Source organism: Pogona vitticeps, chromosome 7, assembly GCF_051106095.1.
Source record: "Pogona vitticeps strain Pit_001003342236 chromosome 7, PviZW2.1, whole genome shotgun sequence".
Taxonomy (NCBI): domain Eukaryota; kingdom Metazoa; phylum Chordata; class Lepidosauria; order Squamata; family Agamidae; genus Pogona; species Pogona vitticeps.
In genome coordinates, this window is record NC_135789.1 from 29,279,911 (window position 1) to 29,306,494 (window position 26,584).

Consider the following 26,584-nt stretch of genomic DNA (forward strand, 5'->3'; position numbering starts at 1 on the left):
GCTCAAATTAGATCTTTCTCTGTTCCAACACACAGACCCCCCCCCTCCCAAATACACATACACACACGCACCCCTGGCACAAATATGGACCTCCGGTGGAAACGGTCGTCTCCCGTTTTCCCTCCCGGATATGCAACGCCACGGTCCGTCTGAGTCCCCCAGACAAAACTCAGCCGACGCGTCTAGAGGGGGAAAAACCGTCCTTATCCCTCCGAATCAGTCAGACACACGCTTCTCATCCCCCCCCCCTCCGGGTGCAAAAAGAATTCAATATTAAGGGAGCCTCAAGCCCTTGTTTCTGATTTGGACGCTGATCCGGAAAGCTGGCGAGGATTACGCGAGGGAATTCGATTTACAGCTGCAATCCGAGGCCTCTGTTTACTCAGAAGTCAGCCCTACTGAGTTAAGTGGGACTTCCAAGGAGCCGGCTCCGTAGCCCCGCGACCTCCGAGTCCATAACGAAGAGGGGATTGCCCCCCCCCCCGGGCGGGGTTGTGTGTCAAGCATAGAGGTACACACAGAGGCTAAAAGGGTCTTGCCGCCCTGGCTAGGACATCTTGACCCCGATCCCCGGTGACACCAGCTTACTCAATCCCTTTTACTCAGAAGCTCAACTAATTTTAAACACCTCCGCGGCCGGTCGCCTAGGAAAAGCCCCCTCGCCCAAGGGCTCTGACTTCCGAACCAGGTTGCTCACAGCCGTCATCGCCGCTGGAGTTTGGAGAAATCAGATTTGTTCCCAAGAATATCTCTGTGACCGATTCCAGAAACAGAGACTAAAAAAGGGCAGTCTGCATTGAAATTATAAGCATTATTAATTGATTTTATGCCCCGTCTTCCTCCTAATACAGGAACCCAAGGCGGCTTGCAAAAGGGCTGTAGGCTGAGCGAGACAGGATTCAGCCACCGGATCTGCCTAGGTCTGTAGGTGCCTGTGATGCGCGGTCAAATCCTTCCCCACTGAGGGCCACCCTAGTTGCGTTTTCGAGGTACCTGAGATATTTAGCGGGAAGCTTTACCAGTGCCACCCCTCTTTCCATGACCCAAGGGGGGGGTGAACCCTTGAGTCCCCGTCCTCTATTCCCTGCACTACACCGGCTGCGTCCATAACGCTCATGAATTACCGCTCTCCAAAACTTCCTCTGTGTCTGAGGAAATCGGCCTGTTATTTCTGCCTTTATACACACAAAGCTGCTTTTATGTGGTGAGGTGTATATACATTGCGTGTCTATACGTATAAGGGCCCCACTGAGGTCATTGCCACTTAGTAGGTCTTGGTTTCGGAGGGCGCATCGTCTATTTTACGTACAAGTTGCTTTTCAAGGCACCTGCTTCCTAAGCTTTCCTTCCTTCCTTCCCGGCAGGAGGCGCCTCCCTATCCCCTTTCCAGCTGATCTTTTCCGAATGGCCCAGATCCACCTCACTAGATGGAAGAAGACCGCCAGTAACGGGCGGTACTCTCGGCGAGGCGGACTGGCGTTCATCTCGCACGGAAACTGACCGGGCTAACGTCTCCCTCTTTTCAGATTTTCTTAACATCCTCGGAAATTAACGCGCACGCCCCCCCCCCCGTTCCTTTACCTCCCGTTCGGATGCTGCTTGGTTCCAAGGCGCAACACGCTCAAAGGTTCCCTTGTAAACAAGAAAAACCCCTCAATCGCCGGCAAATCCTGGTACGCACCGCTCTGTCTGCTGAATTCTCTCATTATTGCGCGGGGGCTTGGGGGGGGGAAGAGGCTACCGCCGGACTCTGCCCCCTTTCCTGGGAGCAAATGCCACAGGAAAACAACGCCATGTAAATTCCATCTGTTGGGGAACAAACCCTAAGCGTTAACTTCAAGGATAAAGAATTGCGATCTGGCGTCAAACCAATTGGAAACCTGGGTCCTTAAATTCATAAGCGTCGGGAAGGGAGGGGCGCGCGAGAAGTTGGATCTCTATATTTCAAAATACGTAGGATCGGGGCCCTAGCCTCTCTGGGCTAGGTGCCTGTTTCTTATTGATCGTCCTCTCCAGTCTAACGATGATTCTCGACATACATGGCTGAGAGCCACCAGATTCTTAGCTACTCTTTCCAACATTCTCTCTGGGCCCTCTTTCTGTTTCATGCGCACTTACTCCCAGGTAAACCCGACCAGGCTTCCGCCGACGCAGCTCCGTGGAGAACCACGCGCCTGCAATTAGCTAAGAATGAGATTCATAACCGCCCGATCTCGATCTGGCACCGCTAGAATAGATAATGTTCCTTCCCCCCCCCCTTTTTTTGGCCGAAATCCCGAGAGCAGGTTAATTAAAACTGCGGGAATTCAGCGCGCGGGCGCGCACACACAGACACACAAGCCCGGACGTGAAAGGACTGAAATGTCTCCTGTCCTTTCAGGCCCACGTCTGACAGGTTTCCAAATGTACTTCTTAAGTGGCCATTGACGCTTCAATCGCATTGGAAGGACAGGCGAAAGCGGCCGCTGGCAAGAATGCGGATTTTCTCCCGTTTCCTCTTCCGCCTTCTGCTGCGCAAAGGCACCGCGGGACTCGCCCCCGCTTCACCCTGTATATTTCTACTCAAAAGTAAGCCTCCCGGAGTTCATACCTGCGCTCCTCAGAGCAGGCAGGTTGACCGCCACGAGAGGACGTGGAGGTTAAGCACACACGAAAATAAACATATATGACGATCTAGCGGATTCCAACTGACTTTACTCTCCTGGAATATCTCCCCGCACAAGGCAGAGAGACCGTGCGGTGCAGTGGGCAGAGTGTGGGAGGAGACCTGGGTTCAAATCTCTGTTTGGCCATGGGAACTCACTGGTGTACGTGTGGCAATGATAAAATCTCTCCTTGAACATTTCACTTCCCGAGGAAACACTCTTCGGAGCACAGAAAGTCGGAAGCGGCACGTCTCTCTCTCTCTCTCTCTCTCTCTCTCTCTCTCTCTCTCTCTCTCTCTCTCTCTCACACACACACACACACACACACACACACACACACACACACACACACACACACACACACACACACACACACACACACACACACACACACACACACACACACACACACACACACACACACACACCCTAACCCGGATGCGCTCCCAGTGCGCCACCGCTGAGCGATTTCTAACCAGTCCCCCATCACAAAGCAGTTCCTTTTCCACGTGTCCACGGAGGGTGAGATTATTCCCACGTGAACTCACCTCTCTGACCCTCAACAGCCAAGGGGAGCGACTCCTCTTTCGCCAGACAAGCCGTTCCCACCGCCAGCATCCCAGAATAGTTTCCACATAATTTACCCTGCTATCTATCTGGTCAGAATTAAAATTCTAAAACCCAAACCCACCGACTTTTACGAAGTTTAGTATTGGGAGAGGGGATTTAACCATATGCCTGCCCTCTCTTCTGGTTTAGGATCGCACCGCTGCCCGATCCTCTCTGTATCCCGTCTTTGGTTCCGGGTGGTTTTACTTCCAAGTAACCCAGCAAAGGGAAGGTGGGAAGGTTTGTATACGGATCCGGACACAGTATTTCATATGCGCAAAAGGATCACGAAAAGGAAAGTGATCCACGAAAACCATACTGCTACAACTGAGGAATTATTTTTACGCCAGATGTACAGGAACTTCAACAAGGAATTAAAATGCGTATTTTTTAAAGAACCACAGTGTTTTTGAAAAGAATGTGGGATTCCAGTGGAGGAATAAGACACGATGGTAGTTAAAGCTGTGTATATATGTATCTTGGCCTATAGATACACTGCATTGTTGTTTTGCTGGGAGTGGGGGGGGGAACCCTCGTGGTGTAGCAATTTCACACACCTACGCACGCACACAATGGCAGATCTCTCTCTCTCGGGCATGCGGATTAAAGGACTGACACATCCCCCCCCCTCCAATGACGAGTAAATAGCAGCAAAATGTCATCGTGTTAATAATCGTAGTAAACAGCAGCAACAGCGCCAGAAGCGCCCACCTAGAGGCGCGTTCACACCGACAGTGGAAGGAGGCGGATTGAACCCCACGGATCCTCCTTGATCCGGTTTGAAAGCCGAGGCCTAGTTCCGGATTAATGGGTCACGGCCAAAGGCAGGCCAGGTCGCGAAGGGATTAAGAGATTCTAGGTGAGAGCGAGGAAGAACAAAGCTGATGCTCTCCCTCCCCCTCCCTTCCCCAATCACCACCGGGATCCACAAGCCCGTTAAGCCGGAAACGCGCCGAAGAGAACCCGGCCTTGAAAATGGAGCGGAATCAGAAACCGAGGGAAGGGCGATGTAAGGTGCAAAATGCCCCCTCGGCCATTGTTCTCGGTTTGATACGTCGTCTTTTAGTGGCGTTAACTACCGTTGTATACTGATTGTTTTCGACTTTAAATATCGTCTTTTCATTGTGGTGAGCCGCCTTGGGTACTTTTTCAAGGCGAAAGGCGGGGTAAAACTATTTTTAATGAATGAATGAATGAATGAATGAATGAATGAATGAATGAATGAATGAATGAATGAATGAATGGAGGGCGCTGTCTATTTATTTATCCGGGAGGATCCGAAAGTGGGATGGGGGCCACATAGAGTGATTAAATCATTCCATTCAATCCGGCGCACGCGAACCCGAAAAGCACATTTCTGTGGCTGAAGTAGCACGACCGCTCTTCTCCCCCCGCCGGGCGCTCTTTCGTGATGTTAGGGCTGGCTCGAACACGATCTGCTTGCAGACTCTGGCCTTTAAGCGGAGGGATCGCAAACACATCCTCCTTCCCTCCCTCCGGTTAAATAAAGAAGGTTTTCTCCAAAGCCACAGGACTTAGAAAAGCCCCGCTCTTTCTATCACACACCGATTCTCCCGATCCTAAAGCACCGTCCGCGGGCAATCAAGTCGTCGGGTCAAGGTGGTTTTTTTGTTTGTTTGTTTGTTTTGCAGGCATTCACAGGGCAGCCCCGGACCCCGGTCTCCTTGGATCCGGCAGAAATAATAAACTCGTCTTGCAGGACTTCCAGGGCCACCCCCCGCCCCCCTGGCGCTGCACGGTTGACATGAACCGTGAAATAAAGGCCAACATCACCGAGCGCAGAGTTGCTTTCAGGACCGAAGGCCGCCCGGCGCTCCGCTTCTGCCCCCCCCCCGCAGTTTTTTCAGGGGCGCAGAGTTATTTATTTATCTATTTATTTATTAAAAATCCTTTTGCAGAAAAAGGAACGCACATCCATCCATCCATCCATCCATCCATCCATCCATCCATCCATCCATCCATCCATCCATCCATCCATCCATCCATCCATCCATCCATCCATCCATCCATCCATCCATCCATCCATCCATCCAATATATGTATTTTACCCCGCCTTTCTCCTTACAAAAATCAAGGGCCCAAGGCGGTTTACAAGGGTAAAGACAGTAGGTAAAGCTTACAGCAGGGAGAAGACAACGTGGAAAGGATCAAACAGGTACCACCCTTAAAATAATAAAAATTTTTAAAAAGGCGGCCAACAAAGGCAACACTAAAGCATGCAAAGTGGCGAAGCACAAGCTTATGGTACAGCATTATTAGAGCTCATATTTCACCCCCCCTTTCTTCCAGGGAATTGAAAGACAGGGCCTGGGGGCCACCCCACCCTCTATTTTATTCTCACCACAAGCAGGAAGGCAGGTTTGGGGGATCCAGTGGGAACTTCTCCCCCGCACCCACCCCCGTGGATCTCCTGTAGGCAGCCAGGTGAGCGCAGTCTGCCCTAGGGGTTGGAAATGAGGAGCTATTGCTAACCCCTACACCACATTGCCCCTACCTGCCTGTCTACGCAGTGTGACTCTGGGGGTTTTAATTTTTTAATCTACTTTGGTTTCCCCAATCCTGGAAAGGGGAGCTTGTGTGAAGCAGCAGAGCAGTGAATTTTGGGCAGGATCCAGGATCTCAGAGATGCAAGGCTGTACAAAGTCACGTGGGAGCATCCCCATAGAACTGGACGGGATTTCCCTTCTGGGTGATTTTTTGCCTGTTTGGAGTAGACCCTGTGGGGCTCAGAGGGACTGGCTAGGGGCTGAAGACACACACCGTTTGTTTTCCTGCCACTGAAATCAATCTGATGCTTTACATACATTAGAACCACAATCCAGCATTTTAAAAACCTTATTGATTTCAGCGCCGGACAAGGTAAGCGTGGACTTTTTGTCTCTGAAACTAACAACAGGCAGAGATGCCTTTATCAGACCTAGTTCTTTGATGGCCACAATGAACACAGGGTCCTATTGTGACTTAAAAAAAAAAGATACAGCAATTTTAATGGTCTTTAAAAATAACAGACCACAATCTTGCCTCACTTGGGTCTTTCCAGATAAAGCAAAAAAGAGTTTAAAGGAAAGAAGGCTGCTGACCATGGTGGTCTCATTTATGGGGTGGGGGAGCAAGACTCCTTGGATGGAAGGGGGTTGACTTCTTCCTAGGTTAGGTCTAAGGATTGCATGGTAACTCTGAGGCCTGAGCCCATGAAATCATATACTGAGGGCCAAGTTATCCCTTGTGCAAATATATTTGGTGCTCTACTCTAGTTGGGGGCTACCCACTGGATCTTGGGTAAATACAGCCCTGTGTAAGCAACACGGCTGCGTTTATTGAATATATGGTATGCAAGAGGTTCCATCTACTCCCTGATTTACCTCCCCAACCTCTTTTTCTCTCAGGCTGCAGATCTCCCTTCGCCCCTGCTTTGTTTCCTACAGCCCTAGCGGTCTCTTAAATCTAGAGGCAAAGCATACTCTTCTCCAGCCACCCCATCACTGCCCTGCGCCTGCCAGGTCTGAGGCACATGTGGATGCAGAAGCAGAAGAAGCTGGTCGCAGTGAGTGGGAAGGATTTCTCCGTGGGCAGCTTTAAGGAGGACCTGAGGTGCATTTAGACTACTCCAGGACAACCAGAAGGTCAATGGAGTTGCAAACCCTCCTTCACTTTGGCAGAAGCACGTGGGGCACACACAACACGCAGCCTATGCTTAATCTGTAATCACTCCACTGTCTCTAAAATGGGATTTACACCTCAGTAACTGAGAAGATTATCACCACAATCCCTTACAGTCATGAGGCTGAATCCAGGAAGTCGTCCAAGATGTATATGTGAGCCGGCCCTATCATTAGGGACTGAATTGACTTAAGACACTCAGGATTCTATTCTTTTCTGTTTGGGATCTAAATAGGTTCTTTCACCCATTCACACACACAAACCAATTGTCCAAATCCACTTCTCACCCATGCTTGTTATCTCATCCACGGTGCCCCAGAGTAAAGGCTATTTTTTAGCCTATCATGTAATCATTTCAAGGAGACAAATGGGGAAGGCTGAGTAAACAGAAACTGGGTCGAATAGAGAATGCCAACTTAGTGTAAACCAAGGAGTGGGTGGCTTTTTGTTTCTCACCTGGGAACCAGGGAAGTGATAAAACTCTCACTAGGAATGAAGGTGGGAAAAGGGACGAGGAAGAGGTATTCTAAACAGAAGAGTCCCATGGCAACTTAAAAGCTGGTAAATCTTATATATCATATAAACATAGGTATATTAATTGTATAATAATAATAATAATAATAATAATAATAATAATAATAATAATAATAATAATAATAATAATAATAATAATAATAATAATAATAATAATAATAATAATAATAATAATAATAATAATAAGGCATTGACTTATGGTGACTCTTTACAGGTTTTTCAAGGTCAAGAATACACAGAAGTGGTTAACATTCTCTCTTAGGGTTGCCCTGGGACTGTGCAGCTTGCCCAAGGCTACACAGGCTGGCCCTTTTCCTGGGAGATACAGTGGGGAATTGAACTCCCAACTTCTGCCTGTCCAGCCATACATAATTACATATGTTTTCTCTGCTTTTCTCTCTCACTTCCCTTTTTCTTTAAGCTGCCCCAAGGAATGCTTCCATACACAACTCGATCTACAAGCTTTAGTACTATACAATCAAATTTATATAATATATATAGTACAATGTATTATGTCACAGATTTCTCTTTCTGCACAGAAAAACACTACCCTTCCTCCCTCCCCCCTCTATAAAAGGAACCACCACTCCATCTGGAAATATATATTTTTTCTTTTGCGCATTGCTTCACATATCAAAAAGGGCTCGTCTCATAGCTATACTCTTTGTTTTTCTGGAGGAAGATTATTTGCAATACTTTATTAAATTGGGAGCCCGGGTGCAGCTAGAATGTTTGACAATCCCTGTAGATTCACACTTGGATCCGTTTCGTCTCAACCATATGTTTATAGGCTAATTATTATCTCTTGACCTAAATGATAAAAAGAATATTGTGAGACTAAAATAGGAGGAGACCTTTTGGAAAAGGTGTGGGGATAAACAACTCACAGAATTAAACAACGGAATACAGTCCATTTCCTTCAGTAAAAGGAAGCAATCCCTGAACCATTAAAAATCATTCCCACATAAAACAAGAAGGAAACAGCAACAATTCCACTGTGATGAAATTTTAAAAAGAGCCAGGATCCATCCACTGCTTGTGACTGGAGCAGCAGGTACTCCTTTCTGAGAATCTAGGAACCGAGAGCTGTTCACCTTCCCTGCTTGATCCTCAAATAGGATTCGTTGTCAAAGCCCTCCTGAAAAAGTGATTCCTTGCCAGCCTTTGGCAAGTCAAAGGGAATCAGTCTTGCCAAACCTTTGTGATGGCGGTGGGAGTGCTGCAGTACAGGGGCATCCACCAAAAAGGCCCCGTTCTTTGTCAATTCCCCCCTGACCACACTGCAGCAGGACCGAAAGTGCTTTGGCTAAAGCTTTCCCAGATGCTTATGGATTGACACTGGCAGAGACACATCCTTCTACTGCGGGTCTAGTAGGCAGAAGGGGAGCAGGATCTACCGGCAGAGATCTAGGCGATTCACAGTTGATCTACAAAGGGTTTGAACTTCCAATTATTTAACGGCAGTAACAAATAGGTTCTCATAGACGCTGAGCTGGAGTGCTAAAATGAATAGCTTTTGGGGAGAAACTATGATGGATTTTGCTGTGAAAAAGCTGGTACTTCATGAGCTGACCATGTGCTCAAAGGTACTCTGGTGCATGATTCCAGACCTTGGAACTTTAGCCACTCCAGCTTTTTGGACTATAACTCGCAGAATATTTTGGCACTTTATAGTACAAAAAGTAATTTCCCCAAACTCCACATAATTCTTGCTTTGTATCTGCTCCCCTATGTCACTGTTGGCTCTGATGGCTGATTATGGATCAGACCTTCCTTCCTTCCTTCCTTCCTTCCTTCCTTCCTTCCTTCCTTCCTTCCTTCCTTCCTTCCTTCCTTCCTTCCTTCCTTCCTTCCTTCCTTCCTTCCTTCCTTCCTTCCTTCCTTCCTTCCTCCCTCCCTCCCTCCCTCCCTCCCTCCCTCCCTCCCTCCCTCCCTACCTACCTACCTACCTACCTACCTACCTACCTACCTACCTACCTACCTACCTACACACTGATGGTGTAGAAAAGTTTAAATTTTAAGACTACAATTCCAAGGATTCTTCCAGCTGGCATTATTGCTGCCTGTCTTGGGTGGGGAAATCTGGGGTCCATCATTCAAAAAAACAACTTTTCCAGCCTTTGAGGTCTTGGGAAGATTATTGAGATAATGTCCATGGAGTACAGTACTCAAAAAGTATAAGTAGACATAAAAGCTGCAGCACAAAATGCTTAGAGTGGGTTTTGTACAGTGGGTTTTGCAAATTCCTATATCAACAGGCCATGTTGCCATTGCTTTTGAACTGGTGAAAAAGATGATTGTCTCTGGAGTTTGAAAGCCTGCCCCCATTGCCTCCTGTCATCTTTCTTTTCAGAGAGCTCTTCTCTTTGGAACTGGTTTCCCATCCATGTTTATTACATATCAGTTATTCCAGCGCACTTCTCCAATATTTGCACACACATACATGCGCATGCGTCTGCACACAGACACAGGTGACTCTGGCTGTTTTATTCAAAATTCACTCCAAACAAACACAAGCGGTGAGCTTTTACTCTTTGGTTCCCCAAGCAAAATCCAAAAAATCTTTGCTTATCTAAAGCTGAGCCCATTAAACACAGCAAGACTTCCTTCCCCTAGACCTGATGAACTGAGATTGGACTAGAAAAGACGATGTAACTATCTAGAGGACTGTGCTGCAAATTTGTTTGTAAATGTTAGCACTATCAGTTAATGTTCCATTTCAACTCTCCCATCTTGCTGTGGTGCATTATGCACAGTTTCATTGTAGGGAGTGGAACAGCAAGCTGGATTAAGTTGTAGTGTTTACTGGGGGTAGAAGATAAGGTACAAAAAGGATGCATCGGTGTACTCATGTGTTATGTGTGCAGAGGTTGATCTGTAGCCTATCTTTGATTGGTTGGGGGGGCTATGGCTTCAACCATAACTTTTTGCTTTAAATTAGATTCTTCCCTTCTTGAGAATAACTAGTTTGTGAACGGGATTATCAATGATACAATCTACTATCCTATGCCTCATCTCATACTGTTTGGGTTCAGTCAAAAGCTTTTACAGTAAACTTTACTTCTGTTTGCATGAGTTGAATAGTGTGCACATAATGAGGTGTTGCTCAAGTTTTTTCATGAACAGGAGTTGTTTCATTTCCTGATGCCTCTCTTTTGAATGGGCATCTGGACCCACCATAATTAAGTGCATAATTCATTGTAACACCAGTAGTGTCCCATACATGAAATGAGTTATACATGAGTCACCTACATGCATCATATAAACAGATGAATGACTTACCCCCTCGGTTCCTGTCTCTCAGTCTAATCTGTCTCATAGGGCTGTAGTGATGATAAAACAGGGTAAAGGGAGACCCATGGGCATCACTTGAAGCTCACTTGGACAAATGGTGGGATGTATTAAATCATCGTTTTGTTGTCCTGCATCTTGCAAATGTCATTCCAACCAGTCATGTACCTTCCTTTTCAAGCTCTGAATGAGATTATCCCTCCTCCTTCCATGGGGCTAGACGGGCACTCTCTGGGCAGTGGTGCAGCCCACAATATTGTGCTGCCAGAGGGGGACAATATTCCGTCTCCTTACTGTTTAGCAAAGTCATGATACATGGCACTCTAAGCCAGCCATGGCACACGAAGCAGAGAAATCCCACAAGCTATTCTCCTCAGTCTTCACAACAGGAGCACAACCATGAAGTAAATAATAAACTAAGAGTTTGCGACTGCCTGTATAAGCATAAAGTGCTGCCTGCATAAACTACCCACTACAAACCACCCACCCACACTAGACCGTCCTACCTTCCATGCATATCTGTTGCCTTACACCTACTTTAAGCCAAAATGTTCCTCCAGAAAGACAACCTAGCAGCCTCCCTTGGCTTGGTGCCTTCCTCATCCCATCACCTATCCTATCGCACTCTGCCTCCATAGCCTTTGGTCATGTGGATTGGGGAAGATGGGAGTTGTAATTCAGCCTCCCCAGGGGTAGAATGAGGTTGGGAGATGCTTCTTAGAGATCTAGGCTCTACAACCGAGGAACTCGGTCTCCTTTGCGGAACAGTTCAGAGAAAAGGCCAGAACAGCTGGTTTGTCGCTGTGGCGCTTTATCGCAAGCCACATTCAGAATGTATGTTAATCAGAAACAGGGCACCAGGAAATGGTGTTATTCTGGGATGGGATCAATTTATCCATTCCATCCACAGTGTGTTCCATTCATTCAGTGCCAATTTTGCATTTGAGTAATGGACATGCGAGATGCCGATCGTGAAACCAGCTTGTGTATTGCTTTTTCCACTGCACGGTAGGCGTGTTATTTATTTAGTACGCTTCTATTTTGTTCCTCTTGTAGGGAGCTCAGAGTAGCTGGCAACAGGGCTCCACAGACTGAGCATCTGAGGGACCCATCAGCTCCGCAAGGCTTTAACCGTACAGTACTACCTAGTGGCACAGGGGTGTGTTTTGAAGTGTGGACATTTATCATGGGTTGCTCTAAGGCTCCATGGAAAGTTCCACATAAGAGCTACCCTGTCAATCGGTATCAATAAACAAGTTCCAGGAGTGGGTCTTTTGTAAACTTAATAGGCTTTAGTGGCCCACTGAAGATGGAAATACACTGCACAAAACTAAGAATAACTCGCAATGATTCATAATTGCTGGGAGGTGCCACATAGTCTCCACCTACTGTGAAAATTGCAGCCAAGCTCAAAGGGAATAGAAGAGCTTGAAGGTTTTGACAGATGATGTGCTAATCTGAGTCAGAAGTGCTCTGGGTTCAGTTTGGCAGTTCCCTAGGTCCAGTTTGAATCAGTGATTGAAACAAGGCAATGTCTGGACACGAAGCCATTTTGTAGAATCACAAAGTTGGAAAGGCTGTCTGAACATTTGTTGAGTCAAAAGTCAACTTGAGCAGGAACCCAATTCTTACAACACAGCTGGGAAGCACCCTAGGTTTTTTTTTGGGGGGGGGAACCTCTTGAAGTGGGATGGGACATGAGCCTTCAGACCGAACTTGTGCTAAAGTCCAACCTGGACCTTCAATCTGAATTCTAATTTCACATCATCAGTGCACACATATGTGACAACTGCAGCCAGCTGTGTTTTTCTGCAGGAAAAACATTTTTTTTAAAAAAAAATAATATTACGACCCCTTCAAGCCTAACATATTTCATGTGGCATGAGCATTCATGGGTGCAATTAATGAATTAATGACGTGGACTGCAGTCCATGAAAGCATACACCAAGTAAACCTTGTTAGACACAACTTAACAAACACTGTGTCTTATTACCACAAGTAGTGTTTGTTTTTAATGACACATGCATACTTTAACATATAACATACGCTCTCTCTGCACATAGAAGCACACCAATATATGAAATTATTTTTCTTTCCCATCCACTAGAAGGAACTCCATAGGAGATATGATATCTAAACTGAAGTAGTTTCTTGGTTTTATTATAATTTCTAAAGAAATTGGGGTGTATAATCATCATTATAAGTCTGCTAAATGTACTGTAATAATTTATTATTATTGTAACACCAGTCTTCTCATTCTCGAGAGAAGATTGATGGAAGGTACAAGATGGAAGATGCAAATCATGACGTCAGTCTTCTCTTGACAATGAGAAGACTGATGTTATGATTTGTACCTCCTTTCTTGAATAAAAGAGCAGAGAGACTCACATATCAAAACTAAGAGCAGGGATTTTAAAAGACTCCTTTCTAATAGGGATGAGCCAGGATGAGCCTTTTGGCAGGACTGGGAAATAGTTCCCCAAGAACCTTCCAGTGTCTACACCTGATGCCATCAAAATATTATGGTGAAGACTACTTCTATGTTGAAACAAGACGAGAGAGAGAGAGACGTTTTGAACCTAGGATGTTCTGCAGGAAAAAATGTGCATGACCACCAAGCAAGGGTCCTTCTGTACCCCATCCTTCCCATATACATGGGGCTGAGGAACATGGACATGGTAGTCCAGTTTTGGCTAAAGGTTGAGATACTGTAGAAGGCTGGGACAGGCAGCTGCTGGCTGGGGTCTCAGGGACCTGATGCTTGATCTGTTTTGAACCAAGGTCCCTCTCAAAAGATCTGCAAAGATAAGGGCCTCTGGGAAGCATGATGTTCAGAAGGCTTTCTGGCTTTAAGCCCTAATCCTACTACAGCTTGGGAGAGAGTCTTGGCAATTATTGCAGACTCGAATGTTAGAGAGAACCAGAGTGGACTACAATTTCTGGAATTTTCCAGGCAGCATGGCTACTGCCCATATTTACAATCCCAAAATATGTAATCTTCTCCAGGATTTGGATCAACTTAGAACATGATACATGGATCCAACTCAGTTGTCTTCCCAACATGACATTCTTCAGATGCTCAGGGATTATGGGATCTGTATTCCCATACATCTAGAAAACAGTGTATTGAGGAGGGCTAGACATGATGTAAATGGCCTTGTTCACATGCATGTAACTATATTCATATGTAGGACCTCATCTTTCCATATGATTAGTTTACACCCCATGAAACAGCAGTATTCATGTTTCATTCAAACCAACTGAGCTGTACACCCATAGTGATACAGGTCTTATGTATCCCCAACATATACTTCTTCCATCGCTAAGGTGAAGCTCATTATTAGGACTTTGTAAATCACAAAACAAAAATGCCAAACCCAATAACCACCTTGTATTGCATGCCATAATCCCATAAAATATTATCTGTATTAGCATAGCATAAGAATTAGAAGATATAACTGTGAGATATCAAGGAGACCAATAATAACTACATTGCAGTCTTTCAAGAAGGGTGCAAAAAGAAATAACATTATCCTTTCTGATGGTGGTGGTGCAAATCAGACAATCATGCTGAAATTTAACTAGCTATTGAAAGAAGTTGATACCATCATAGCAGAAAAGGGCTAAGAAATGTAAGGCATGTGAAAAGGTCCAGATCTAAAATAACTTAGATCTAGACCTTTGTCTCCTACAAAGTGATTTCCTGATATTCAGATTCCTTCCCCTCCCCTCTAGAATCCTGTAAGAGGTACTAAACGGATGCATGGCACAAGATATTGAGCAACATCCTGGGTTTAAGAGCCCTTTTTGTTGGGTGGCATATTTTTAAGGGCTGTAAACATTATGTTTTTAATGGGTATAAAATAAAAAAAAACCAGAATTATATGTTCTGTGGAGGAAAAAGGAATGGAAAAGAAGCAAAAGCAATATTTGTGTTTTGAAGGAGAACACCCCCTGTTCTAGCATGCTCTTCCCGGTAGTCTGAACCTTGCTTTGGTCTATGCTAACTTTTCTGTCTATAACATTCACTCCTGACATCCTCTTGTATGGATCCATTTTCCTTCCCTTTCTGCCTCTTAGGCCAGTGGTCCCCAACCTTGGGCCTCCAGATGTTCTTGGACTAAAATTCCCAGAAGCCTTCACCACCACCTCTGCTGGCCAGGATTTTTGGGAGTTGAAGTCCAAGAACATCTGGAGTCCCAAGGTTGGGGACCACTGTCTTAGGCCTTGGACACTTCTCAGTACAGCCCCACGGGGCCTCCTGCGTCTCTCCTTCAGCTGCCCCTGTCCATGCAGTCTGCAGGCATCTTGAATTCCAAGCCCCATCATCCCCACTGAGGGTTCTCTTGGGATGCTGGGGCTCAGTTACAGTCCAGTGTTTTTATCAGAGACACTTTTGGCAAATAAGTGGCTGTGGAGCTCTCCACGCGATTAACCGATGGTGTGTGTTGGTTGCTATACTATTTACAAGGTGCTTTTAAATTGCGTTTAATATGGTGGTTGTTTTAATTTTAATACACTGTTTAACAGGGCTTTAATGTTACAACTTGCTGCCTTTTAGGCTGTATCTGCTTTTTAATCATGCAGTGCGCTGCTTTGGATCCAAGGACAGAGACCAAGGCAGGGTAGAAATGAAACAAAATCATACAAATAAAAAGAAAAGCCATGTGGACGTAGCTTGTGCAGAAAGCCTCAAGTTGTCACAAAGGGTGGCTGAAACCATAAGAAGTCATAGTAGGAGATTTTGCACAAGAAACAACTAACACCTCAAATCCATGCTACTTGACAGATTCTTGAAGTTGTAGTCCAAAGAAGTTATATTTCTCTCCCACACGGACTAAGCTGAGCATGAGAGGGAGCGTTAAGAGGCACAAGTACTGTGTGTTGTTGTTGAGAACTGAATTATAATGACCCTAATAGGGTTTTTGAGGCAGGGGAGATATTTAAGGAGAGGTTTTACCAGTTCCATTCACCAGTGGGTTTCCACAGCAGAGCTAGGGAATCAAACCCAGGTCTTCTGAGTCCAAGTCCATTATTTTATCCACTACACCACTATACCACATTGGGTATCTGAGTAAAGTGGCAAAGGGAGAAGAAGAAAAAAAGACCAACATGATAAAAAACAACAACCCAAAAATGAGAGTATGGAAAGGAGAGAGAGATCTTGGGAAGATGCAATTAATGAGTTTCTAGCTTGGGTAAAGTTGGGTACATTGGCTAGTAATAAATTTGCTCACATTTATGTCTATCCTCTCTTCTATTTGAGTTTCCTATGGTCAAAATGTAAATTACAAGCTCCTTGTTGATTGAGAAGGTTGGGTTTCGTTTGCTTATGAAAGCTCAGAACATAGCATGTACATTGACGGCACTGCACAACCAGCCAACCAGCCAACCAGCCAACCAGCCAACCAATCAACATTTCTCCCATAATTTCCTACTATTGTCCAAGAGTAAACGAGAACTGGAGTCCAGGGATATCTGGGGAGCCACAGGTTCTCCATCCCTGTGTGACATGCTCCCACAAAGTCTTTGAGATATTGGACCCTGTTGCAGCCCCAAACATTCTGTTCCCCCCATTTCCCCAACACCCTGGTTTCCTTAAAGGTCTCTCACTCAGCCTTTTAGATGTTAGTACCTGGATGACTCGCATGTTCAGGCCAGTCTCCTGCGCCAGTTGCTCGCGGATATGCCTTGTGGGCTTGGGGGTAGCAGCGAAGGCAGCTTTGAGAGTCTCCAGTTGCTTGGCCTTGATGGTCGTTCGGGGGCCCCTTCGTTTGGCACCAAGGTTTTGGTCATCGTTCTCGTTGCTGCCCACTTCCTTGTCTGAGACGTTGGCGCTCTCTGAGTCCTTGGCGTCGTCCTGGCAGGGGTCTTGGGAATCTGGGGACAAGCTGGGGTCGCTCCCAGTAGTGACTAGAATAGAGAACAACACATTCACATTTCAAAGGATCTAGAGATTCATTGTGGTCCAATATGGATGAGTCTATAATTTAGGGAAGGGAAAGGTCCATTGTAGCAAGGGTGATCCAGAATCCCATGGCCATTGTGACTTTTGACTTGGATGACCAGAGGAACCATTTGCTGCTCCATCTCAGGCAGCAAAATGTCTTAGGCCATGCCAGTGGTTGTACCAACTGCGTTGTCCAACGGAAATAACCATTCCAATCTCTGAACCTTGCAACCTGATGAATACCCCATGAGATAAAAGCATGTGGAACATTCCTGACTAAGTAAAAAATTTTTTGCCTCCTCTTGATTGCTTTGATCTCCCTCACTTCACCCTGTACAGGGACCCTGCCCTCTATTAATTCATTTTGTCTCCCTTTAAAGTCATCAGAACCAGTGACCAAAATTATGTCTTGTGTCAGTGAGAGCCATGTCTTTATCTACAATAAATAATAATTGTATGCAGTCAGTTCTGACTTAAGGCATCCCTTTCCAGGGTTTTCTAGGTGGAGAAGTGGCTTCCCATTCTCTTCTTCTGGGGGCGCCCTGGGACTGTGCAGCTTGCCCAAGGCCACCTAGACTGGCTCTACTTGCAGGAGGTCCAATGGAGACCCAAATTCTCTGGTTCTACAACCAGATAACCACTGAGCTATCCAGCCAGCTGTTATTTTTATCTACATGTTGTGTAAAGCAGTTCCTTCCTTTTTCCTGTGCTGAATGTCCTGACAATCAGTTCTATTAGAGATTTCAAACTGTAGTATTATGGGAGAAAGTAAGAATTTTTTTCTCTGCTTAATTTCTCTTTCCTCCCTCATGCATGATTTTATAAGCCTCTGTTTGATTCTCTTACATAGCTGGTAGGGCAAGAATTTCATGTTTCATAAGAATTTACTAATATTCATACATCTTAATGCTTGAGATGCAAAGAGCTTGAGATTTAAAGGAATTTGAAAGAAGGGGGAAACTAACATTGATACATTTCTTAATCAAAGCATAAGGCCAAATTAGCACCAACTCTTTCTATATCTCTCTGTCTCTCTCCAAGATGCTCCTCAGTATCACCCATTTGGTAGACAGATGCAATGTGATTTTCTTCCTGCTTGAAACAACTGCAGCTACTGAGTGAAAATTTTTGCTTCTACTAGGTTTTTGAAGCATTTGCAAATGCTATTCTGAGATATTTAAAAATTCTAATACAGGAGAATGTGAAATGGATAGATTTTCCCCACCTTCCTTCCACATGTCTTACAATTTCATCTACTTGCGTGGCATACTGTCCTTTAGATCATTTATTTATATATAGCACCTTGTTTCTGCTCATTTTTGAAGGGTCCAGACTGACATAATGTTCACAAATCCTTCCTTAACAACCACATCAAGTTTTTTTTAAATTGCAGTGTGCTAAGAAGGAAATATTAGACCTTCTCTTCCTTCAGAAAAATAACCTGACTGCTATTGTTGTGCGAATGGAGTAGTCACAGTCATTCACTGTGACCGCCATGAATAGCAATAATACACACACCCAAAAAAAACATTGGATACTTCAGCAATGCAAAAACTCTGTCTGTGGCCTGTGACCCAGGCCATTCCTTAGGCTTGATGTAAAGTGATAAAGCATGCATGTGTGAATCAGTTCTGTATGTTGCCCCTTCGATCAAAAGCACAATTATTTTGGAGCCTGTTCGGCTGATTTCCAGACAATGCCTGCTATAATGATTAGACTGTTCTGCAGCTTGACCGAACACAACCTTAGACATCCTAAACGTCTATTCCATGTAGCTTCAGTGGAATTTAGGATTGTGCTCTGCATTGATATAGATCCAGTGGTGTCAACTGTGGCTGCAGTCCTAAACATGCAGAGAAACCACTGCAAATCCAGTGGGGCTTACTTCTAAGGCTCATATAAGACAGCATGAGCTGGGTTGTAAATTCAGCTTTAAATTTCTAGTTCTCCATGTGCACAATCGCCCACTCTTTGCTCAAGATGACTTACAGTATTGTGGAATCATTTGTGTGCTAAATGCTCAAACACAAACTGATGCTGGGAACTCTATCCTGTTTCAACACAAAACTGAACCAGGGAACATTGGCAGTAACTCCAGGACTATTGGATAGATAAATACTATAACTATTATTCCACACAGATTTACTATTGCGCCTACTCTGTACTACAGACTCTTAGGTCCTTTTAATCACTCTAGCTACAACACAACATCCTCTTTGTTGCTATGTGCCAAGATGTCCTTGCTGACTTATGGTTACGAATTAATGATTAAAATTAAAATATCCTATTACTGACAAAAAGTAAGGTGGGAATGATATTTGGGGTTTCGAAGTAAGAAATGAAGCACTTCCAAAAACAGCATTCCTATCCAGATTGAGTGAGATCCAACATCAATGAACACAATAGGAGCTTATTCTCAGCAAACACCAAGGTGTGGCATTGGATGCAAATCATGTTGATTGTAATGAGCAAGATTTAGCCTGCAATCCTATGCAAACCTAAGCAAGAGGAACTCAAAGGGTTTACTCCTGAGTTGCGGAGTTACCGAGGGTTGTGGTATTATGGTAAGAACATAAGCAGAGCCTTGCTAAATTAGACTGAAGGCCTTTTGGCCCAGCGATCCATTTCTACAGTGGATTCCTTGATCTCTCAATGGTGAGCCCAGAGGCAGGGCAGGAATGAAAGAGAGCAGTGGCTCTCAGCCTGGTATATCCTCGGATTGCAGCTCTCGGAAGCCTTCACCATGAGCTACGCTGGCCAGGATTTCTGGGAGTTGTAGTCTAAGAGCATCCGGGGGACCCATGGTTGGGAACCACTGCAAGAGAGCTATCTTTCTTGAGTTCCCCACCAGCTAGTATCTAAAGACATGCTGCTTCTGGTCCTGGAGGAAGCCATCATGCCTAGTAGCCATTAGGAGTACGATCTGTCATGAACTGGTCTAATACTATTTTAAAGATCCTCAAGCTATCGGCAACACAATCCTATGTCACCAGTGCTGAGCGGGTAGGAGTTTACCCCCTAGGTCACGGCCTCTGAGGAAGTAAGACTGCACTCCCTGAGAGCTGACATCAAGTGTGACTTTTTTTAAGTCTTTAACCCCCCAAGAAAAGTATTTGTTGTTCCTGCTGCAACAACCTCTTTCCTTCCTTCCTTTTTTACTTAAAAGGGGGGAAATTGTGCTAACGACTTTCTCCTGGCGGAGTGAAAATTGCTGCCCGGCCACCCTCCCCCCACATCCCACCACCCAATAAGCCTCCACGCTTGACATGGGTGCTGTGACACCCGGGTGTGAAGCTGACACAGACAGCCCCATGCCAAGTCTGCCTGGCCAAACATTACCAGGGGCTGTGATTTCTTTCACCCCCACACCCCCTCCCTTCCCCACACCAACACAAAGTCTGCCATAAAGTAGGTGTCTGTCTGTGTCTCTCAAGGCATGCCCCTCTGATCTTCTCCGGCACTGAAAAATGGAAATCCAATTTTCTTCCAGTTCCACAGAAGCTAAAAAGGAAAGGAGCCATACACACCTCTCGGGTGCTCCTCCCCACTCTTGGCAACAAAGTGTGGTTCCCCCAACTGTGCATACACACCCGCCATGGCCTTTAACACAACCTCCCCCCAACAGCAAATCAAAAGGAATGGGCAGCCACCCTTAATCTCGGGTTGTAAGCAGCCGCAGGCCTATCACCCTCAAATATTTGCCTGCTGATTCTGTAACTTTTGTTCGGCTGCTGTTGATACTTTGATCCCCAGCCCCAAGGGAACAGAACCATCTCTTAGCCCCTGTCTTCCCAAATAACAAAATAGTCATCTTCTGGTTTCCTTAGCTAGGATGATTTGAACGATGAGGAAAGCAGGGGGCGGGGAAGACTACTTGAAGGAACTGGAATAAAAGAAAAGTAAGGCTTTTTTGGGGGGAGCCTGATCTACGCACGACAACACATCTGTTTCTGTACACGAAAATACAAAATTTAAAAAGGATTCAGAGGGTGTGACCCTTTGCCCTCAAGCAGACACCCATCTATCGGGTTAGAGCAGAACAGACTTCCAAAATTTCCCTCTTGTTTTGGAATTAACTTTGCAGGATCCTATGGCTATCCTGAGACTTTCTGGAAGTCGTTATTAAAAAAAAAGTTAACTCTCCAGACTTAATCCTACTTAGGAGAGACACAACAACATGCGTAGGACCCCAGTTAACGACCATGACTCATTTGTCTCCTAGATTTGAAAGGATCTTCTCTAATCATAACCAAGCTGAGGTCCAGTATCATTATCTCCATCATTATTGTAGCAAAGAATGAAAAAAAAAAAAAAAAACGAGGAGAGAGGAATGGGAAGGCTGATTTTCAGGTTGATCTTGTGCATAAAGTCAACTGCGCTTATTTTCTAAGTAGGTGAGCATAAGATTGTACTTTAGTTACAGAGTACATTTGTCTGGGGAATAATAAGACAGAGATATACCGTACAGTCTGGAATCCCAAGCTATAGCCTCCTTTGAAAGAAAGCTTGGACGGGACTTATTTTTCAAATCTTTGTTTTGTGTTTTTGTTTTAGTGTTAAGGATCATATTTTAATCCTTGAATTTGCCTGACGCCCAAAACTACCGTGTTTGGGAGTTTTAGGTCCAACAACCTCTGGGATTTGGTGCTTGGGAACCATTGCACAAAGCTCAGCTTCCACCTCTTTCCCAAACCTGATGTTAGCCAAGGCCCTGCATCCTTCCAAAAGGGTGACTTTTTGAGCAGCCTGCTGTAAGCAAATGGGATGGTCGGCAACAGAGCTTGCACACTACAGATCAAGTGGAATAACAAAATATTTACAAACAAACAAGCCAACTGTTCAGATCTACAATCCAGCATCTCGTGAAAATGCATACTACGAGAAAAATCTGAGCTCCTGAATTTATTCAGAATACCAGAATTTAACAGCAACCTTACTTACCTCCCTTCTCTCTCAAAGCACCACGAATTATTCCAAACATCCATCATTTCAGCAGCATACTTTAGGGGATGTGGAAAACTCAGTTTGGTACTCTGGTTAAACCACGAGGAGTGGGAAATCATACTCAATTGACTACAAATTATTCAGGCACTGAATCATCGATCCAGATTATACTTTCCAACTATTGCTGTTCTAAACTGGCAGAAAGTTTTGGGGAAACTGCTTTACAAACTCTTACATCTCCCTGTTGGTTGGTATAAGATATTTGGAGATCACCAGACATTGTAACTCTGTGATTATTTGCAAAAGGAATTCAACCCCCTGAAAAAAAAGAAACTCCAGCTAGAGCTAACAGAGAGTTCCCTTCTCTGATGGTGGTTCTTATTATTCCACTGGGCAGCCGACAGGCGAAGCGCCTCACCTGAGTGCAAACTGTTCTCTTTGGCAGCGTTGCTGTTGCTCAGGTAATCCTCTTTGCAGACGAACTTGTTCTCGTCAATAATATAAAGTTCCTCCCCGGTGGAGAGCTGTTTGTTGCACATCATGCAGGTGAAACAGTTCAAGTGAAAGACTTTGCTTCTGGCTCTCCTGACCAGGTCGCTGGGAGAGATGCCTTGGGCGCAGCCGGCGCACTTGGTACCGAAACACCTGGAGGAAGAGGGAGAGCAAGAAGAGTCCAGTCAGGCCAGAGGTGAAAGGGAAGGGGGGGGGAGAGGTTAGAAAGAGAGCAGAACTAGGACTGTGCAACACACTGCACGGGAAATAAACAAGAGGCCGTCATGATTCTCTAATTTGGTGTTCTCCAGAGATGCTGAAACCACGACTCCCATCATCCTCAGACAAGCACGACGGGAGTTGTGCTCCAATAAATCTGGAGGGCAGCTGGTTGGTACTCAAGACAGACAGCTGTCTTGGAAATAAGTCACATTTATTTGTATCAGTTACTCAAAGCAGAGAGTGTGTTGCCTTATGGGGTGGCATATACATTGAAATAAAGTAAAATAAAATAATAAAGCATCCCAACCCTCCTGTTATCCTTTTGGATACTCAGGATGATGTGGAGATACAGTTAAAACCGTACGTGCCCCAAAACAAGCTGTCAACATGAAAACAAACACAAATGGACAAAAGCAGTCGGAATGGATGCCTGTTCATCTATTTGAGACCCAAACTGATCAAGGCTTTAAAGGGACACACCGACACCGAAGCTCAGCTTGAGAAACTAGTCCAAGAGGCCATGTTTTCTGCCTAGTGGGTATAGGCTTCTACCCTGAAGCTGCAGTCCTGGGCAGGCAGGCTCCGGATTGCTCTCATCCATAACCACAAATCTTGTGGCCCCTTAAAGAGCTGGCAGGTTTATTGCAAGGGAGAGCCAACCTCTGAAACAAAGGACTTCTGCTCTGATCTTGACACAGAGCTAAGAAACATTACCTTCTCAGAATCCTCCTGCCAGCATGCGATAAGAGTCTCTTCCATCCCAATGCCACTTCACCACAAACCTAGTTTAGTTGGCAGTTTAGTTGGCGGGACTCAAACTTAAGTATGGTGGAAGTCCTTCCCTGACCATGCACAGAGTGCTGACCTCCTGAAACAGAAGCTGCTCCTAAATATGGGACAGAGCTTCCTCCCAGGCAACACCAAGGACAAGAGCCCACATGGTTGAGACACGCTCAGGAGAATCAGGCCTTTGGAGGTCGTAAGGAGCTTAGCTTTGAAGGACTGAAATACAGTAATTCATAGGGACTGGTTTCACCCGTGCCAGATTTCTTCACCACTCTTGACGACTGGCATGTGGGATGTTAAAAGGAGACAAGAGTGTATTTGATATGAGATCTCTATGGTGTTGGATCCACCTTTGCCCATTCATATTCAGACGTCATCCCCTGATTGGCTGGCTGTCCTCTGCTGAAGATGTAAGCCTGCATCTGGCTGCGGAAATGCCAGAGCATTTATATTCAGCCTTTTTTTTTTTTGATTGGGGGGAGAATACAAAGAAAATCCTATAGATTTATTTATGACAAGCTCAGTTATCCCAAGACCTGCCTCTGTTGCCAAACTATGACCCGTACTCAAAAGGAAGGTGGCAGTAGGCAGAGGAAAACCATGAGGTTTGCAAAAATATATATACTGTATATATTTAAAACTTGGATAAAATAATCGGGTGCCCTCAAGTCCATTCTGACTTACAACAAGCCTTTCCAGGGGTTTCTAGGTAGAGAGTACTCAGAATTGGTTTCCCATCCCCTTCTTCTGTGGGTGCCCTGAGACCACTGTGCAGTTTGCCCAAGACTACCCAGGCTGGCTCTTCTCCCAAGAGGCACAGTGGGAGAATTGAACTCCCAACCTCTGGCTCCACAGCCAGTTACCTAAACCACTGATCTATCCAGCCAGTTTGAAGGAACACCAAAAACAGCCAAGTATGAACCACCACTGTGAAGCATGCTCAGTGAGCCTGGAATGCTTACCAAATAGTCTGTACATTGTGAATGGGACCAAAGATCGAGGAAAAGGGTAGATTTGTGGGTTTTTTTAACTCTTAGAGGCTCTGCTCCAAAACCACAAATCTGAATGACTTTAGATTGCATAAGGGTGTGTGTGTCATAGGCCAGATTAGACAAGAACAATGGTAATCTATATTATTAATAACAACATTGGCAGCATGCATAGTACGGTGGATCCTGGTCAATTTTCAGATTTTGGATCCTCTCTTTGGGATGGATGGAGCCCTCCCAAGAAGGAAGGAAGGAAGGAAGGAAGGAAGGAAGGAAGGAAGGAAGGAAGGAAGGAAGGAAGGAAGGAAGGAAGGAAGGAAGGAAGGAAGGAAGGAAAAATTATTGGAAAAAGCAGGTGAGAATCCATCTGTGGTTTTGAAAAATATGGGGGTTTGTTTGTTTGTTTGTTTTAGTACAGTATTAGAAAATACAGTGAGGTCCTTTGACCAGTTCGACAGGTAACTGGCTGCTACTAGAGATCTCAGATTTAGGCACATCATCTTTGTTTGGGGGTGGGAAATAATTTTTAACAGGCAGGACAGTAACACCTGATGGGGATGAAAGGGGGATCCATGCAGCCCCAGCCCACCCTTTGCCCACCCTTTTGTTAGACTGTTTGCCTAGAACTGGGGAGGCCAAGGTTCAAGGGTTCACTCCTTTGGCCACTATATTCTTTAGGTTCACCGTCACTGTGAAGGGGGCGGGGGGAAGTGTGGCATGTTGAGCTTCTTAGAGGAACATGGGGCATAAGGGGTACAATAAGGTAATACCAGAGCTTGGAAGTAACTCATTACACATCACCATTTTATTTAATTTCCTTTGTCATAGCTAAGGTATAACTAAGTTGCATTACAAAGAAACGGATCTTCCATGCCAGCAGGGAAGCCTAAAGATGTGCGCTGGATGAGACCTTAGCTTGACTAGACAGGTGGGAGACTAGGGAGTCTTTGATCATTGGAAAGATATTAAAAACTCTGTCTTTTTGACTGTGACAGCTTGTGTGCGCGCACCCCCTCTGCTCTGGTAATAAGCAACTTATGCTGTTGAGTATCTTGCCACCCTAGCTTGACATTAGGGCAAGTTTCATACCCCAAGTTTATAGATTTCATAAGACAATAGATATTTCATGTTTTGTGGAGGGAAAGCTATAGCGCTTTCCTGAAAAGCAGGGCCGACCTGACCATTGGGCAAAGGGGAGTGGCTGCCTCAGACACCAGATGGGGGATGTCGTGAAGGGGGACCACATTGCTAATGATTTAATTACTTTTTATTGGATTTTGACAGCCAAGGATAGGGAGGAGTGCTTGTGGGTTTTTCTGCTTCCTGTTCCAAAATAACTTGGCTGGTTTTGGGTACTATGCCTGTTGACTTGGGTAGGTGCCACTTGCTCTTCCCACCTCAGGCGGCCAAATGTCTAGGGCTGGCTCTGCTGAAGCAGGCTTTGGGAGATACGAGTCACACCACCTTCTGCTGGCTCAGAACCAATTGCTTCCTCTCACCCCATCCTCATTCCCCTGGTTATTAGATGCCAACTCCCTGCACAACTTGCGCTGGGTCAAAATCAGTGGAAAATGACCCATGAAGCATTGGATGGAATGGAAAAGACAGAAAGAAAGCAGTAACACCCATGGAGACACACAGCCCAGACTAAGGTGAAGAAGGAACAGGAGCAGATTCAGATAAAGGAAATTGACAACTTTGCTGTTCACACATGTTTCTTCCTTATTTCCTTGCACTGCACTACACTGATGGATAGGATTTTGACAACAAAAGCAACAGCAGCAGCAGCAGCAGCAGCAGCAGCAGCAGCAACAACAACAACAACAACATATTTTTTCTATACCAACTTCCATTGCATCTAACGCCTAACATTGATCTCCATTTTGGGGTTGAGTGTAAAGGCAGACATCCTGGCCACAAGGATCTCCATCAGTGGTTCCCAACCTTCGATCCCCAAATGTACTTGGATTAAAATTCCCAGAAGCCTTCACTGCTAGCTGTGTTGGCCAGGATTTCTGGGAACTGTAGTCCAAGAACATCTGGAGACCCAAGGTTGGGAACCACTGATGATTCTCCCTGACACTTTTTCTTTTCTACTTTTTGAGTCATTAGTCTGTTGAAGAGCTCTGGAGGATTCATAAACCTGTGTAATTCTGTAGAATGTTATTTGATCCTTATGAAAGTTTTGCTCATCTTTAAATTCTCTTTTTCGTTTTGTTCTCATGGACCAATAAGCCTACAGTACCTCCTTTTTTATATCAATAACAAATCTCACACATATTAACTTGTCCATCTGTTTGGATGCTTGTAAGACTCAGACAATGGGGGCAATTAACATTTATACTATACCAAATGCACAAGAATATAAGACTAGGACTCAGTTGATTGGGGTTCAAACCCCCACTTGGCCCTGGATACTCATGGGATGGTGATGGCAGCAA

General features: G+C 45.2%; 1 protein-coding gene across 1 annotated transcript in view; it reads right to left on the minus strand.

Moving 5' to 3' along the window:
* LHX1 (LIM homeobox 1) overlaps positions 1–26,584 on the minus strand; it is a 48,677-nt gene that overhangs the window by 8,788 nt on the left and 13,305 nt on the right. Inside the window, exons 2-3 of the mRNA XM_020786964.3 lie at positions 22,073–22,299; positions 16,396–16,673 (exon numbers count right to left, since the gene is read on the minus strand). Coding sequence (XP_020642623.2) covers positions 16,396–16,673; positions 22,073–22,299 — 505 coding nt within the window. The remainder of the gene's footprint in view (positions 1–16,395; positions 16,674–22,072; positions 22,300–26,584) is intronic.